The sequence below is a fragment of the Patiria miniata genome, unplaced genomic scaffold, assembly GCF_015706575.1.
Source record: "Patiria miniata isolate m_02_andy unplaced genomic scaffold, ASM1570657v1 HiC_scaffold_6, whole genome shotgun sequence".
NCBI classification, from domain to species: domain Eukaryota; kingdom Metazoa; phylum Echinodermata; class Asteroidea; order Valvatida; family Asterinidae; genus Patiria; species Patiria miniata.
Window position 1 is genome coordinate 18,427,781 of NW_024037073.1, and position 17,039 is coordinate 18,444,819.

Sequence of the window (17,039 nt, forward strand, 5' to 3'; positions counted from 1 at the left end):
CGTAGCAATAAAAGGTGCAACTGTCTGGAACCCTCCTCCTTCCCCAAATAAATCAAGTTTTAATTAGATTATTTCTTAAACACCTTGAGAAGCTGCCTTTATTTATTGGTTTACACCCTAATATCAGCCATAGTTTTGAACAAAGTGGTGGTGCTATCGAAGCTGTACCATTGAGTGGGGTACAAACAAATTTGAATTCAAGTTTTGTTATCTAGGTTTAAATGCTTCTTAAATCTAAACAGAAACGTTTAATTTTCAGATTAAGATAGGTTAGTTATTCTGAAATTCGGTTCAAATGAAGGTGATGTTTTTAATGTTTTTGACTCCCATACAATTCTCCAAATTATGATCATTATTCTGTCAGCATGTGCCAACTTATAGTTGCAACTGTTAAAAACAAGTGATTCGGACGCGGGTTGTAGTTTATTTAGGAGCAGGAGTTCGGTAATTTATTGTCAGCAAGGGAGCTGGGTGGGTGCTATGTCTTAAGGCTTTTTAATAACTGAATCATAAGTATTTCCCATCTTCTCTCTGACATACATGTAGCACGGCAGATAGGTGATGGGACTGTGCATTTGATGATACAAGCATGGAATTTGGCACACAGTCAGAGTGTGTCATAAGAAAGATATTTGGCTATAGGGCCATCGCAGATTTGTCCTTTGAAACAAATATAGGTAGAAACACAAGCAATGGCAACCATTTTGAAAATATTCAAAATAGCTTGTTATTCTAGCCATATTTCCTTCTTTGTGGGGGTTGATTACTGTTTTTCTTGTTGAATTTTGACAGCTACGTACATCTTCTGCATGGTGGTGGAGTCGTGTGCCTCAATCTGCGTATTGGTCTACGTCCTACGACTGTTTCATACAGCGGACAAGCCCATACCTGTCCCAGACATCCGCTGTCTGTCCTACATCGGTCATCGGCCCAAAGAGCGGATTACCTGGCAGATGGTAGCTCGCATCTTTGACAAGGCAATGTTTGTCTTGTTTCTGCTGGTATCCATTCTGATCGTGACTATTTCATATTTGGCTCTTATTGAAGTCGTATAGTGTAAGCCAAATTTACCCTGAAATTGAATATACATAGTTGCAATAATACCAGGGGCGTAAATCCCGTGAAGGGGATGGGGTATATATCCCCCACTTTTTGAACGGGGGGGGGGGGGGGGCTATTGGATCCCCCCCACTTTTTCGTGGTGAGAAACAAAAATAAAGGCGGATTTTGAGGTATTTTTCGAACTTCCCAACAGCCAAAATGTATTCAATAGTACTGAAAGGGGAGAAAAAGTACAAAAGCTTGAAATGCGGCGTTTTGATGTAAGGTTAAGGGACGAAAGTATACATAAGATGTACATCTGTATCATGAACAGCGCCCCCTACTGTCATGTGCTGTCCAGCAAGCAACCCCCCCCCCCCCGACTTGTTGTATTTCCACGGCCGGGCATTTTTTTTTATTTATTTACTCATTCCCCATCACCCCAGTCCCCGGCACAGAATTGCGCTACTAAATAATACTCAGTGATAAGAGTCAGTGTTTCGGTTGAACCATGTCATTTGATTTTTAAAAAGGACATACGAAAGGTTTGCTTCCCGAGTAGATCATATTTTTCGAAACGTTGAGTTGGAACAGGTTCTTCTCCGAATTACACAAGTTCTAAAAAGAAATCATGGTGCAACAAAATTATTTATGGAACTTGTGTGGATCAGAGAAGAAACTCTTCCAACTCAATGTTTCGAAAAATATGATCTTCTCGGGAAGCAAACCTTTCGTATGTCTTTTCTTTAATCAAATGATATGAAAACATTACTAGGATGTACTATTTTGGTATTAAAGACAAAAAACTGACAATACACAAGAACTTTAAGATAATGTATGTGTGATCATGCTTTAAAGCGAAATCATGAGGTTTAGTTAAGATTAATATCTATTACATTGATTGCATTGTACATGATCCACAGATACCAACCAATAATGTATTATTGTTTTCAGAGTATTCTGAGGTGTTTAATTTCTCTGTAATGAATTGATTAACTGTGCCCGATTGAAGAATCTGAATGGAAAGTAACCGATGATTTGCGAATAAAATAATTACAAAAAAATAATTATTGCGTGCGTAATATTGGACAAAGTATAACAAATAGTTTGATAAGTAATTTGTTTGATCGCGCCATCAGTTCGTGAACATTTCAGTTATTATTCATCTAAAATATGATGTATCAGAACAAATAAGACATGTTGGACAAAGGGTAGGGTACGTGCAGGTATGGGACCTACGCTGCATGATATCAGTAAAGGTATATGAAAGGTTTCATGCAATGGATTTTATTTTAAAAATTACTTTTGGCAAATATCCATTGTTTCTCTGAATTCTCCATAAAAGGAGACGCCTTGGCTTAGTTTATGCATTTTTTCTTTATATATGTCACTTTTTCCATATATACATGTCAAAGATTTTGTAATAATTATGAACCCCAATAGATAGCTCATGCAGAAAAGTTGAGTGCATCAAATGTGCTCGTTATTAGGTTGGCGTGTTCCAATTCACAAAGCTCCTCCCCAAAATGAAACTTTATTAGATGCTGAAGCTTACACCCAAGCTTCTTCCTAAGGTGACCCTCATAGTGTTAAAAATGGGGGGGGGGGGGGGGAATACATATAGTACCTTATTCTTTCGGCCATTTTGTCCGTATGAGCAACTGCGAGTATATATTCTGTGATTGATTAAATTCGACGTACTTTGACACCAACTCTTACTCCTGTGGCGCTTTTGCTGCATCGGACGAATTGCATTCGACACGACAATGCGAAACGTTTGACGCATATCCATACCTGATGTTTTATTGCACATGCTTTTCTTTTCTTCTTCAATTCTTTTTAAATAGAACACGTGATGAGAAATCTTGAAGCATCTCACGCTTGAGACTTATCTTTTTTTAATACTTTGAAAGAATGATAATCATTATTTAACTTATTATAATCATATAAATCATGTAAAACAGGAGACTCCAAAGTCGCATTGTTGAATATTTTTGAAGAGATGTCATGACAGAGAAGCGCGGTATAGCAGCTTCGGCGGGCTTTTTTCCATCCTTGTTTTATAGTCAATAACCAAGAGACGTCTGCAAATTTCCCTGTCTTTACTTTCGTTAAGAGATCTCAGCGCCATGATTCACTAAGAAAACGCGAAATCTCTTCTAAAGTGTGAAATTTTAAGTTATAAACCTGCAATCTAACCACCCAATAATTGTTGTAAATTACATCGGCCAATTACAAACTCATCCAGAAAGAGAAATGATTATCTTAAATTAATTGATAAAAATACTTTCAATATTGTGATGCTTCTTTTACGCATGCACACAAACAGGTGTTCAGAAAAGGGGTTAAAATTTAGAACCTCGGTCGTGTGTTGTTGTTTTATAATCCCGCTTTTTCACACGAATAATTATATGATTTTTTTTTTACATTATTGCTAGCGAATAGTTTTTAACATTAATCTTTGAGCAAAATCATTGGTAATGGCAACTAATCACGCAAGGCAATATTCGACTAAAGCGCAAGTGATATTATTTTGTAAGCTTGCTACTTTCTTCTATTTCATAAAAAGAAAGTCAAAAACAGATTTTTAGCCTATGGATGCACAGGCAGCAATAAATATAGGAATCAAGAATCAAAATTGAAATTGCGACTTTTCTTTTACGCGATTATAAGCCAATTAATACTCATTTTTGATGTCCATCCAAACGACTGCCTTTTAAGAGATGGAGACCGCCTTGTACGCAGCTGCAAAGCCTTTCTTGTTGACGTAACTGTCACTGATCAGGCGAATTTGCATCTTGTTTGTCATGGAAACAATAGATCCGGTTGGGCGATTGCTTCCACACAGCCTGTCAAAAAAGTAAAATAAATCGATAATTTAGCTCGGAACGTCAAATTGTATTGAACTGAAGGATTCCCGAAAAGCATGGAATAATAACGTACCTTTAAATGTGAAATCAAATGTGTCTGTCCTTAGGGATATTATGATTGATGTTAGAGACGACGTTGTTGAATGTGGAATTTTTAATGGCACTGATGTCATCGAAATAATTTCTGCTATCTATGTCAATTAATTTTTATATTTCTTTGTTTTTAGTTGTAATTTAAAATATAAATATATAGTTGTGTTTATTTAGCTCTGTATCTTGTACCATGAATGTGTGCAAATAGACCTAAATTGTTATTGTTGTTATTAAATGTGTTGGCAGCCGGAAATTTGCTATTATAGGAGCATATATTAAAGAGTATGTTTTGGCTAACAGTTTCTTTTAACAAAACATAAACATGTTGTTACAGGATTCCACAAAGCAGAAATTATAGACTTGCAATGAATTATCTGTTCAGGTTTTGCCTAAATTAACTGTTCAAAGGCCGTTTCATTCTTATGACGTAACGGAAGCATGTATTCACGCATGGAATTCGCCAACAAAATCACCAGCAAATTTAAACTTTCGATTTTCGCCCCGAATGTCCCGTGCCGTTAACTTTGCTTTGCATTCGTGTGAAATTTGAACCAGCCTTAAGAAAGGTTATTAAACTATTCATATACCCCTTGCACAAAGCGCCACCAGGGGCCACGTTTTGCTGTAAAAGTCAGTGACAGACGGACAGACACACATTCTTACTTCAAGGTACCGATGAAGTCACTTCCCAAGTCGATCTCCAGCCTGTCCCAGGCGCAGGAGCTCTGCTCCTCGATGTCTAAATCCATCAAGTTCAACTCAACACGCTGATCAGAAGGCACCTATACCGCAGAGCGGATTCAGAGATTAAATTAAAGGGAGTCGTTATCCCAAGTGAAGCACAAGTCTCATCGCAAGTCTGTGTATAACTTGGAATTACATTGGGGATTTAGAGATGTACAGTCCGCGATATTTTAGAGATTCACCCCAAAAAGTAGATTTTCTTAAGTGGCTATTTTGCTAGAAATACAAACGTTATTTATTTTTGAATGAAAAATCAGCCCACATATAGTTATGGAATAATGTCTTAACTAATTGCGAATTATTAGCGGTCAGACAGTAATTTAGTTCTCGTCTGATTATGTGCGCAAAAGAAACTCAAAATAAAAGTCTTTTTCAGAGGATGTCGGAGATCCCCAAAGTTTTTTGTTTGTTAAATAAAACCAACCACTCGAGAAAAAAAAAGGAACTCGTTGAAGAGCATGGGCAGTACATCGTTACCCGCAAGATGCATATCTTGTAAGTGTTATACAGTAAGTGGTGTATGTGGTACAAGATAGTTACAACGCACACAACGCAATTTAGGTATTTTTTTGACGGCCATAGAAAGTAGCTTTCTATATTTGTTAACAAGTGAAAAGTTGAAGTTGAAGACAGTCGCCTGAATGGCGTAGGGCGTACCTCGATGTTGTAGATGCACTCTTCATCGCTGTTGTAAGTACCTTCGCCATAGTTCGGAGACGCGATGCAGCCAGCATTGCCATAAGTGCCTCCACATGTACCAGGAATCACCTCTTGGGAAATACAATCGGCACAGAAAGCAACGTGGAGGTTCAAATCATCTGCACTTATCCCAGAGATTGTTCTTGAGACAATTGGATTGCCCCAAATTTGATAAATTTATAATTTGTGTTGAAGATGTAGTTTTTGTAGTATATAGTTTAAGTATATTATTAGTCATTTAATGCTGTTGTTTGTTTATCTTAGTAAAATGAAAAGACACAAAATTCTTACCACAATTTGTAGGGGCACGAGTAGTGGCCACAGCTGGTTGCTTGGTGGTTATGGCTGGAAAAGGAGGGGGCGGGGCATTGGTTGCTACGGTGTTGCCATGGATGACGTAGTTGGCCTGGAATCCTGGCGCAGTGATGATATTATCAGAGGAGAAAATCACCAACATCTGGTTACCGACTGACTCGATTTCTGGCGGGATGGTGGTACCACAGAACCTGTGAAAATAAAGTTTGTTTTTAAATAATAAACAAAATCACAACCGTTATAAAATTGTTCTTGCTCGGCTTGGCTCAGCTTGGCTTGGCTCGTCTTAATCAAAGCACGGATGGGCTTGGCTGTTTATGCTTGAAAGAAAAACAAAATGTTTGGTTTGTTTGCCTTGCCTTTGGTAGAGTATACCAAAACTCGTAATACTGACGTACAAGTTATTGAATCAAGTTACTCAATCAAGTCCATTAATGTTATATCAAAGACACTCAAATGCACTCACACTTGTCCGCCGGTAGAGATGTCAGTGCCTGCGCGTACAGTCAGCTTATCATAGCGACAGGTCGCATCAGTCTCCAAACTAAATGCTTCAAAAGATAGCGAGATGGTGGAACCTGCCCCACCCTAACAGAGAGAACGAAACATCCAAATCATGTGCCTCAAATATGTGTTCCTTTTTTTCGAGAAAGGTTGCAAACTAACTCTTGGTTTGAAAGAGTTTGAATATCAATAGATCCCTTTTCTCTCTTTAACTAGCTTCTTCAGTTCTTGTTTGTAGTTGAGTGGCAGTTAGTTTTGTGACGAGATCCCATGAGAGTATAACGAATAAAAATATAGTATCTTATTTCATTACTATAATCAAAAAATTGTTTCTTAAAGCGCGTTTAAAAGTGGTCGAATGACCTTCCGAAATACTGCCCAAAAATCGTATTTTGAACATTGATAGAATTGTACAAAGTGTCTTTTGCACTGTTCCGTCTAATAACATACTGTTACCCCAAAACAGTCGGTTTACTTCAAACAATTCGCTGTCGAGGGACATGTATTAAGTATTTGCAATAATCGATCGTTTAAGGTACCATGATTTGCCAAGCGCAGACCGCATTATTTTGATATTGTGCCGGATATCCGGATGATTCCAGGGTACCAGTTAAAGCAGTCATCTTGCGGATGCATCCTGGAATAAAAACCAATATATAAAATAGTTGAAAAACGGGACTTTTTACACGACGTTTTCCCAAAGCGAAGATATATGTTCTAAAGATATACATCGTGTACATGTATAATGTTGCTGACTGATGTGCTTTAAGTTTTAATCGTTTTCCCACTGTGTCTTCATAAATACAACAAATGTACATGAAATACAACTTAGCTTGCCCATCCCAGATACAAACCGATTTTGTACGTGTGCAAAACTATTGTTACTTTGCTCAAAGGAGGGTTTTAGGGATAGTCTGATGCACAATGACATTTTTCTCCGGTCGGAATTCTTGATAAACTATACTAAAACACAATTATGCCTTTATATCTTATACGCATTGAACATTGTTTCATAACAGTTAGCATTTTTCTTATTTCTATATCCGAAAACCTTCACCATGTAAACCATTCGACGTTAAGACACATGTTTTGAAAACGTGACAGCTCTCAACAAAAGGCATTAGTACCAAAAGGTGATTAAACGTTTCAATTAACCGAAATTTACTTTTTTACATGTTCATTTGCAATAAGCTGGTCACAAAGTGAAAGGTAACTAACCCAAGCTATCCGGATTGAACGATTCACAGTGGGTTCCGCTGTAACCAGGCTTGCAGACACAAGTGCAGTCCTTTCCGATGTATCCCTCATTTTGGCATTGCAGATTGGTGTTACAATGATCTGTCGATGACAAAAATGAACATAAACATTAAAATGAATATTATTCTGATTTAACCTGCAGGCAGATTTTAATCGCGTAAAATACAGGCATAGCACAAGTCATTTGACAAGATCCCAGTCAATAACAAGTCAAGTCACAAGCAACAGGGTTTGGTGCCACTATCACAATTCATTTGGAGAGCTTGCCACTAGCGCAGTAGTAGGCAGAGGTAGCTTTAGCATAGTGCTTACAATAATCTTTGCTATCAACCGCTGCCGCTGGCTAATCGCAAGGTGAAAAGGAAAGCCGAGTGTGTAAGCCTTTCCCTGCCAGTACCTAGCCTCTCCCCACCCCCTCATCAAGAATCTCTTAAACAACGAAATACGAAGAAGAATCAAAGCTGGATGGCAAGCCTATGGAAGATACAGCACCATCATGAAAGGCAACCTCCCAATTTGCCTGAAAAGAAAATACCTCCCGGCTATTTCATACGGAGCTTTAACCTGGACACTTACTTCAAAAAATGGAAAGAAAACTAGCAGCAGCTGAACACAATATGGAAAAGAAGTGTGATAAAGATCACCCACAAGGACAGAAAAAAACATAACCATTGGAGTTCAACAATCAATCACTGGACACCGTATGAGAACAAACGAAATAGAGGGCGCCAGAGAAAAAAAAGATGGGGAGACGAGCTGCAATAATACGAGGAAAGTCAATTGGTACCATCAAGCACAAAATAGAGACATTTGGAGATCTATATGCTGAGGCCTTTATCCTGCAGTGGATCGACAATGGCTGAAAGATTATAAATATACAAAAATAATTAAAAAAAACTCCTCTTCGGCCCGTTTTACCCCATACCCGCATTGGCAAACGGCGTCACCTAAAGTCAGTTGTTCAGTCTCTTCCGCATTATGTACGGAGCGCTACAGTACCATGGTTCCAACTTCCCATTTTTTTTTTAAATCTCTTTTTGTCCGTGACCGGGAAAAGTGTCTGGATACTGATTAAATGTCTAGCCCCATCTAGTCTGATTGCCGGATCCACCCAAAGCAGGCCCACCATGTTAGTTGAAATTGTGGCTCAACAGTCCTTGTGTCTGATGTCATATTTTTATCAATTGAACATTATCCATATCATTACCAGTATAAACACTCACCACTACAGCCAAACATGATGTTAGCCAGTTTCATGTCATAGAAACTGAAGTCGGCCCTGTTTCCCATCAGGAATTGGTCGACAGGATCAAGAGCCACGATAGTAGGCTCCCCATTAGCGCTGAAATACTGAGGAGTTAAACGACAATTGTTTTTAGAGTAACAAGGACCAATATGATAGACAATACCCCCAAAAAACTATGGTGACGCGATATATGCATAAGTAACAAATGAAAAAAAGAGAAAAGTTGACCTTCGCCAGTACCATCGTCAAACACTAATGTTCGAAAAGAAGAACTTTTGTAATGGCTAGTGCTGAGTTCCCCCGTTTATTTCTACACAAAACTACATGTACTGTTTGTAGAAACCAGGCATTAAATCAACCTCCAATTTCAAGTAATCACTTATATATTAAGTCCCTGCGAAATACTATTCCATTGCGAACAAAAGCCGACTTCTTGATTATTGAAACATCACCTTAGGCTGTTGTGACAGTTGTATGCTATACATTTAGCGCAGTGATGCATCTTGGCTCAGTTTTGAGCCACTAAGCAGAAACTAATGCTTAAAGACATAGGATCAATTGCGTTCTATGTATTTTGTTCGTTTCCAGCAATAACACAACTCACTTTCCAAAGAAGAAAGTTCAAAACCTAACCTGTCGAAGTTTCAGCTCAGTGCATATTGAAATGTCGAGAAAACAGTGAAAAAATCATGCAAAATTTCCGATCAAGAAACGCTATTAGTCTTTAGCTCTCTTTATTTTCAACTGATAGTTGGAAATCACCTACATTTCAGAATTCCTCTAAACGACAGCAAGCCAGACGGAAAAATTCATGGGGTGTTTAGTACCAACCTTAATTCATGTAAGCTTTACGATAATAATTCGGTACTTTTGGGATAAATGCAAATGATCCTAATACTCAAATTAATTTAGGGAACCTGTCACCATAAATGCAAAACAAGGTGGCTGGTTTACCTGTAGGCCTATATTTAACAAAATCATTCAAGCTAAAGATACTTTCTGTACAAATTCAGCTCCATGAAATTGACCCCATCAGGGCATGATAACTCACCCCACTGCCGTAATGCATGATGGAGCTGATGTCATAGGGCACGTCATGGGTGCTGATCTGCGCAGTGGAATACTTGGCGAAGTTGATCTCCCTGCCAGGCTGCACGTTGTCATAGTTGATAGTGACCGCCTCGTCTCTGTCCGGCCGGGATTGCTCGTGATGCCAGCCGAGCGCATGCCCGATCTCGTGGGCAATAGTACCTGCCTGCGGAGTTTGAAAAAATAGACGTTTTCAATGAAAGCCATGCCAGCCACTTTGTTGTATTCTTAAAACCAAATTGTCAAAATTCTGACTTGTTTGCTCTAGTTTTTGAGAACGGTAGAAGAACTCGTTGTGGAAACAACGCTGATCGTGAGGCTTTCAATTATAGATTCCAATTTAATTTCAGGAAATTAATAGCGACTTATATCTTCAATAGACATTATGCGTTGTGGCCATCTTAACGTGCATCTTTTGTTATTTTAAATCTTTATCAATGAATGCACTAGAGGTTCACTCATTCATATACCAGCAAAACAAAGGCATTGCCCTCTAGCATCGGTGCTACGGATGAGGTCTATGAATAAAATGTAGAGAAAAATAATTCTTTACAAGTTGTGTTCTTAATTGGTAAAAGTAAAACCGTACCCAAATATTAAAATGAATAGCATAATTATGTAAATGAACCGATTACTGCAATCTGTACACCTAGTAATGACAGTTGTATAGCTAGTAATGACTGAAGCATTTGGCAAGGTTATTATTCATAGTAATCATCATGGAACAGTTGGTACAATGCTTCCGCCATTACTGGGGGCCATCGTGATTGTACAGCGACGCCGTGCCTGTGATGCTGTACAAATAGAATATTGTACTCACTCCTGTGCATCCGTTTCCAATTGAAACCTGCTGTGCACCTGCTCCGATCATGCCCACATAAGATGAACAGCTGGTAAAAGACAAATTGTGATTGAGAAATCAATAATTGGATCAGTTATGTTTGTATGGGCCAGTTTGCTTGTTAGTACTTTATCCATCGATCAATTTGATGACGCGGAAAAAAGTTGTAGAGCAAAGTTTAATGATGGGCGCCAAACGCGCGGCAGCAATGGCGTTCCCGCTTTCTGTCATTTCTCTCTCTTAGAGATTAGTTGTACACCTGATTTTTTACGCATTCATCGTTACAAATATGTTGCCCTGAATCTATCTTCAATCATGTCTCTTCATGAGGAGTGTTTCCATATTAGTCTATACTCACTCAAAGTTACCAGGAATAAGTTTAATCCTTGCCCGAAGTCAGTGTTGTAGGTAAAGACTCGAAGTCCAGGACTCGGACTCAAGTCGGACTCGAGTCACAATTTTCGTGACTCGGACTCGACTCGAGTCAAATTGGAAAATGACTGGGACTCCGTGTCGGACTCGACCATGATGACCCGGACTTGAGCTTGGTGACTCGTGCCTTGAGTCACGTATTTTCATCAAAAGAAAATCGCAACGTTCCGTATTTGTGCAACGAACGTATATAGCATTCTTTTTTACTCCATAGATAAAACAAGGCGCCGCGGAAAATCGTATCCAGGGGCCGCGCACGCACGCCTAGCGCCGGCACGACAAGCGCCAGGACCTGGTGTCATGCCAAGAAAAATGTCCGGTACCAAAGAGTGAGCTGAGACTCGGACTTGACGTTGGTGACTCGACTACAACACTGCCCGAGATACAATCGAAATATATTGCCTGTTGAAATTGTTAATCCAATTTAGCGGAAGTTGAATTCAAAGCATTACTAATGTAGAGACTGAAAAATAAAGTCGAATTTTTATTGTCAAAGATTCTTTCAGACATTCCAATTATCATTTCGATAAAAAAAATCCTGTTCTTAAACAACTAGTATGACTTTGCAACATTTTGGCATTTTTTTTTCACAATGACATCATTACCAGACCTATCTTCACTTTTAGAAAGCTTTCTGTCATTACATCACAGTAGGTAATTTTTCGGGTTGTAGGGATTGCAAATGATTCCACCTTGCCATACAGAGAATATTTGTACCACAGTTTGTGCAATATGTTCAACTAAGTCGCTATACATATTATAAAAGACACCGCAAATCAAGTAACTACTGACCCTGATCCTTTGTAGAACTGGATACGATTCTCATGGCCCAGACTTGAGGCAACCTGTGCCGAGTACGGGACAAATTGAACACAAGACTCTTCGCTCCACAGACTCATGCCTGCCATGATGGCGTCTCGGTCGGCCTCTGAAAGGATTCGTGGGATAAAGAAGGGGAAACTTTCAGACGAAGAAAGTGTTTGAGTGTGTTGGGACAAATATAGGGAAAAGCGTATAGTCACAATTCATAATTATAGACTACTTCTTTTAGCTCAAAGTTGTTTCTGTAAAAAGACCCAAGGACCCCTTGATGTTTTAATGTTGCTTTGTGGATAAAAGGGGTCTGCTATAGACATAAAAAGGCCCAAACAGCACTTGGTGTTGGACCCCCTTGTCTTTTAAATAATATATATATATATATATATAAGTGTGTAGGATTTTAAAGCTTTTTTTTCACTATTAGCAAAAACATCAACTTTCGGTCAATTCAATTCATCTCAACATATTATTTCCATATTGCAAAGTGTTCATTCAGGTAATTATACAAAAGATCAATATATGAAAGATATTCGATACAATGCAAGAATAACAATTATCTGATCGTACACGAAAGACAGAGAACGGAACAGGACAGAAAAAACGAACAAAACAAAAACGAACCGACGGACTGGGATGTATTGAAAACTGTGTTTTATTGATGCTCAGTTTAACATCCTTATGAATACGGAGAGCACGTGGTAAACATGAACATTTTTAACGGCCTGCAAAGTAAAAGGACATGTTTCTGTGGTGGTTCTGTTTTCAAACGTCGTGTTTACCTTTCCAAACTAAATAATAGCGGGTTGAACATGTGAAAGTAACTCGGGCGACTTCCAACTCATTTAAAGATATAGTCCATCATTATTTTGTATTTGTGCATTTTGTTCGTTTGAAGCAACAAAAGTGTTCAAAATCTAATGAAGGATATTGAACAACTAACCTGATGAAGTTTCAGCTCAGCTTCAGCTGTATATTCCGAGAAAAACAGCATTCTAGGATCTCAATTTCAAATCAAAAATTGCTGAATCAAAAGTTTTGAATTGTTTTGAATTGCAGCTATACGCGATGTCGCGCACTGATCCGACGAATTATTGTAACCGCGCGTGCCTGTGCGTCGTGCCAATGCTTGCGCGCGCTGCGCCGAATAACAAAACGAACTACTAATTTAAATTTTCCTACGGTGCGTCTTAAGACTCACCGTTGGAAAGGCCTTCTTTCGTTGATAACTTCAAAATGATAGCTTGCCAGAAAGATTAATTTCACAGGGAGTTTAGTCCACTTACTATCTTTCAACCAAGTATGTTTTTCAACAATAATACGCCAGTTACTTTTTCGGATGGCTGCAAATAATGGACTATAGCTTTAAAGGCATAGATGATCGTTTACTTTTCATGCATTTTATTCGTCTTCAATAATAACTCTACTCAAAACCAAAGGAGAAGGTTCAAAAACCAACAAGTTTCAGCTCAGTGGATATTACAATTTTTGAGAAAACCATGCACAAGCTTATGCATACGAAACACGCTTTCGTTAATAGCACTCTTTATTTAAAAAAAAAATCGGTTAGTTGACCAATCGTTGGAAATCACCTATTTGTTAATTTCTTTTAAATAACAGCAAGCCAGACGGGAAAAAATCACGGGGTGTTTAGTACCAGTACGATCTTTAATGCGAGTAAGTTTATTTTTATGATAACTCGGTAGGTTACTTTTGGGATAAATGCAAATGATCCTAAATGATCCTAAAAAGTCCCATGTCAGTTTGACCCAGAATCCGTGTTCTATTAGCCTTGACCAAGGCTGTCAAGCCAATCTTTTTCCCTGAACAAACGGTCCGGCAGCCGTTTTACCCTACTTGTCACGGCACACGTACGCCGCGCACTTTGCCAGTACGTACGTATACAGTACTTAAGCCCCTGTCACACCTTTGCGTTTCTTAATTCCTTATGAGTTCCTTATCAAACATTTCAATACGCAGCCGTACGCTCAATTAACGTCGAAATGTTTTGATCACTTTGACTTATGTGCGACGCACATCTAGCGTACAAGTAACGAATTCAGCGCATCCATTGCGTATGAGATGCGTATGAGTTGCGTATGCAGTGCGCAACATTATTGTTCGGGCTTCGAATAGGTCAGTATGCAGTGCGCATGCCGAGCGTATTCCGGACGCACTCGACTTATGCCGTCCGCATGCTTGACGCATTTCTGAGCGTATTCCCGCCGCATTTCCGCCGCTCGCCGTTCAGCGTGCGTTGCATCTGCGCTGCAAGTACGCTATGTATACAGGCGGCTCATATGCTGACGGGGTGCGTCACAAACACATAGCGCACTCGTAACGCACTCAACCGATGCGGGACCGATGCGCTGCGTATCTATAACTTATGACCTGCGCAACAGCGCACGCAGCGTAGTTTTGTGCATGCCCAAAACTATCCTGCGTACTGGGCCGTACCATGCGTATATCTGCGTACATAAAACCTACACAAAACGATAGAGATGCATATGAGGTGCGTATTGTGCGTACGACTGCGTATGAAAAAAATGTCAATGCGCAACTCATAAGGAATTAGGATACGCAGAAGTGTGACAGGGCCCTTACGTACGTACGTACTAAGTACATCCCATGCAGTAACCATTACGCGGCCGCAGTCGAGGCGGTCTTCCGTGTGACTCCCACGGCATGGTTACTGTATACATGTATTATACTGTATGTCCGTGTGCAGTGCGGATTTGTGTCTGGGGCGTATCGCACAGGCAATGCGGAGCTTGCCAGCTGGGCCTGGGAGCGGCGTACGTGTGCCATGACAACGTGCCGTGAAAACGGCTGCCGGACCGTTTGTTCAAGGAAAAAGCTTGGCTTGACAGGCTTCGTCAAGGCTAGTGTTCTATTTTCCCGAAGTTAGGGCCAAAATTGACAATTTCCCAGGTCAAAATGACACCTCTTTGTCACATTTTCCGGGTCATTCTGACCCGGAAACCTTGGCAAAAGTGTCATCTTGACCCGGAAAGTGTCGATTTTGACCATGAAAATAATTGTCAGGTCCGGGTCAAATCCGACCCCTGAGTCTTTGTGTAGCCTACCTGAGGAAGAATCAAACTCATAAGGCACCATGTTCTGTGGCCATCGGTAGCTCAGGTAGGCGACGGCTTTCCGCTTGTCGACTCCAGACTTGCCCTCTTCGATCAGCTCCATTACTTCCTGCATCTGTTTGGGAGTCAGTAGCATGTCCGACTGGAACGCACCCACCGTGTCGTCGATCTCCTCCGCCGGCTCGGGCCGAACGGACCCGGTCCCGTGGAGCTCTTGGAGAACTTTTCCCTGAAAGAAAACAAGAAAATAAAAACATGATGTTAAAGATCGCGTATAAAAATGGCTAATTATAGATAGGTATGTTTCAGTGCTGCATGCATATCTACAATTTATCACATTTGATGCTCGCGAGTGGATAAAATATTCATCGCATTGAGCTATGGCAGAAGATTGAAGGAAACTCTTTATTTGAAATCGACTGTTTGACAGGAAAATATTTGTTGAATGGATACGAAACATTAGGCTTACGAATGAAGACTTTTCAAGCAAAGCTGATATGATACCATCGTTCACTTTCGAGTTGTGATCCTAACTGTTCAAAAGCACCGATTTGAAAACATATCTAAATAACGGCTTCAAAGAGTGTTAATAAAAAACAATTTCAAAGAAGTCAATCAACATTTGGCAAGTTCAAGCAAGGACCAATGGTTAACTAGTGGTTGGTTCGTGACGTACCTAGCACATGCGCACTGAAGTTAAAGTGCGAACGACTCTAGTGGAACTACTGCTTGTCATGTCAACGACCGTCGAGAAAATTGCCGTCGCACAATTATTCAACTCTTGTTTCTCTTCATTTACACAAATTATTTGAATGTGTATAGTTAAGGACATCTTACATAATCGCCAATACTATTGTACAATATGGTGACAAAAGTCATAATCGTAAACTAACATGGAAAAACTGTGCAATGAAAATGAAATTTAGCGCTCACAGTTTCGTTTTCCGCCCTTTTTGGTGATAGTTGGTCCCCTCTGCACTATGCTATGGAAATTGCTATTGATAACCAGCTTAATTGTTGCGCGACCAGACGCGGTAGGCTGGTTCTAAATAGTCGACTACCGTAGTCAACCACCGTCGACTAGACAGAGTTCGGGCTAACTTTAGTCGAAGTGTGGTTAACCATTGGTCAACAATAGTTCTTGCGCGAACTTGCCCATTATTGCAACCGAAAACAATTATGAAGGAGCTCGCCAGCTGCGTAGCTGCCAGGGACCCGGGGGGCACACCCCTACCCCCCCTAAAAATCCGCTACCCCCCCCTCTCCCGATCAAAACCATGTTTTCCGCGAGTGGCTGTTTATTTGAACGTGCCGCGGAAATAATAGCGCTAACTATTGTCTGACATTTACCATGATATCGGTTTTGAACAGCGCCATAGTGTCCACCCCCCCACCTATTTTATTTTACGGAGGGCGGGTGTCTGGTGAAAAAAACCTGTCTACCTTTCAGCACGGAGGAAATTGGGCGCCCCTCCATTGTAACATTCAGCTCCCCCACTCGCCCCCGCCCCCCCCCCCCCCCCCCCGGATGAGAATCCTGGCTACGCCACTGGAGCTCGCATGATAATTACCGTCATATTTAGTATCATACACAAGCCAGTAAAAAGCCACAATAGGTATCTTCAAGTCAATCTATAGCCTACTCTAAACCAAAAAAGTATCAAAAATTACCTTCGCCATTCTGTAGTCTTTGCTACGGCCAGCCACCAAGTGGCAGACCGCCAGAACCGCTCCAAGAAGAACGCACAACTTCATGGTTAGCATCGCAAATTAGATCGTGCCTAAAATACGAAGTCCCAATCTAGTGTGGCACTGCGATTTTGAGTGGCTTTTATACCTTTCTGCTACCCAAGTAAACAATTGTTTTACTAAAGTAATTAAACATAAGTACACTAATTGCGAAACTAATTAATCCTCGCCTGTCGATCGATGACCGTACCCGAATTTCGAACAAACATACATTTTTTGGTTGTCTGGACAAAAAGTATAAAATTGAA

The 17,039-nt window shown here is 40.0% G+C and overlaps 1 protein-coding gene across 1 annotated transcript; it reads right to left on the minus strand.

Moving 5' to 3' along the window:
• Window positions 1-5,049: 5,049 nt before the first annotated feature.
• On the minus strand, window positions 5,050-16,797 carry LOC119743301 (blastula protease 10-like). Its single transcript, XM_038219704.1, has 12 exons — window positions 16,714-16,797; window positions 15,034-15,271; window positions 11,924-12,059; window positions 10,679-10,748; window positions 9,821-10,024; window positions 8,747-8,873; window positions 7,485-7,604; window positions 6,806-6,903; window positions 6,229-6,350; window positions 5,739-5,953; window positions 5,406-5,518; window positions 5,050-5,079 (listed from the first exon to the last, which is right to left on the minus strand). The coding sequence occupies exons 1-12, from the start codon at window positions 16,795-16,797 to the stop codon at window positions 5,050-5,052; spliced, it is 1,557 nt and encodes a 518-aa protein (XP_038075632.1).
• Between the last annotated feature and the right edge of the window lie 242 nt (window positions 16,798-17,039).

Bases quoted from the DNA above. Each gene is read 5' to 3' on its own strand.
- LOC119743301 (XM_038219704.1), bottom strand. From the start codon at position 16,797: ATGAAGTTGTGCGTTCTTCTTGGAGCGGTTCTGGCGGTCTGCCACTTG. The intron at 12,060-15,033 runs GTAGGCTACACA...GAATCCTTTCAG, and splicing joins TGAGTTTGATTCTTCCTCAG to AGGCCGACCGAGACGCCATC. The intron at 7,605-8,746 runs GTGAGTGTTTAT...TGTCATCGACAG, and splicing joins CATCATGTTTGGCTGTAGTG to ATCATTGTAACACCAATCTG.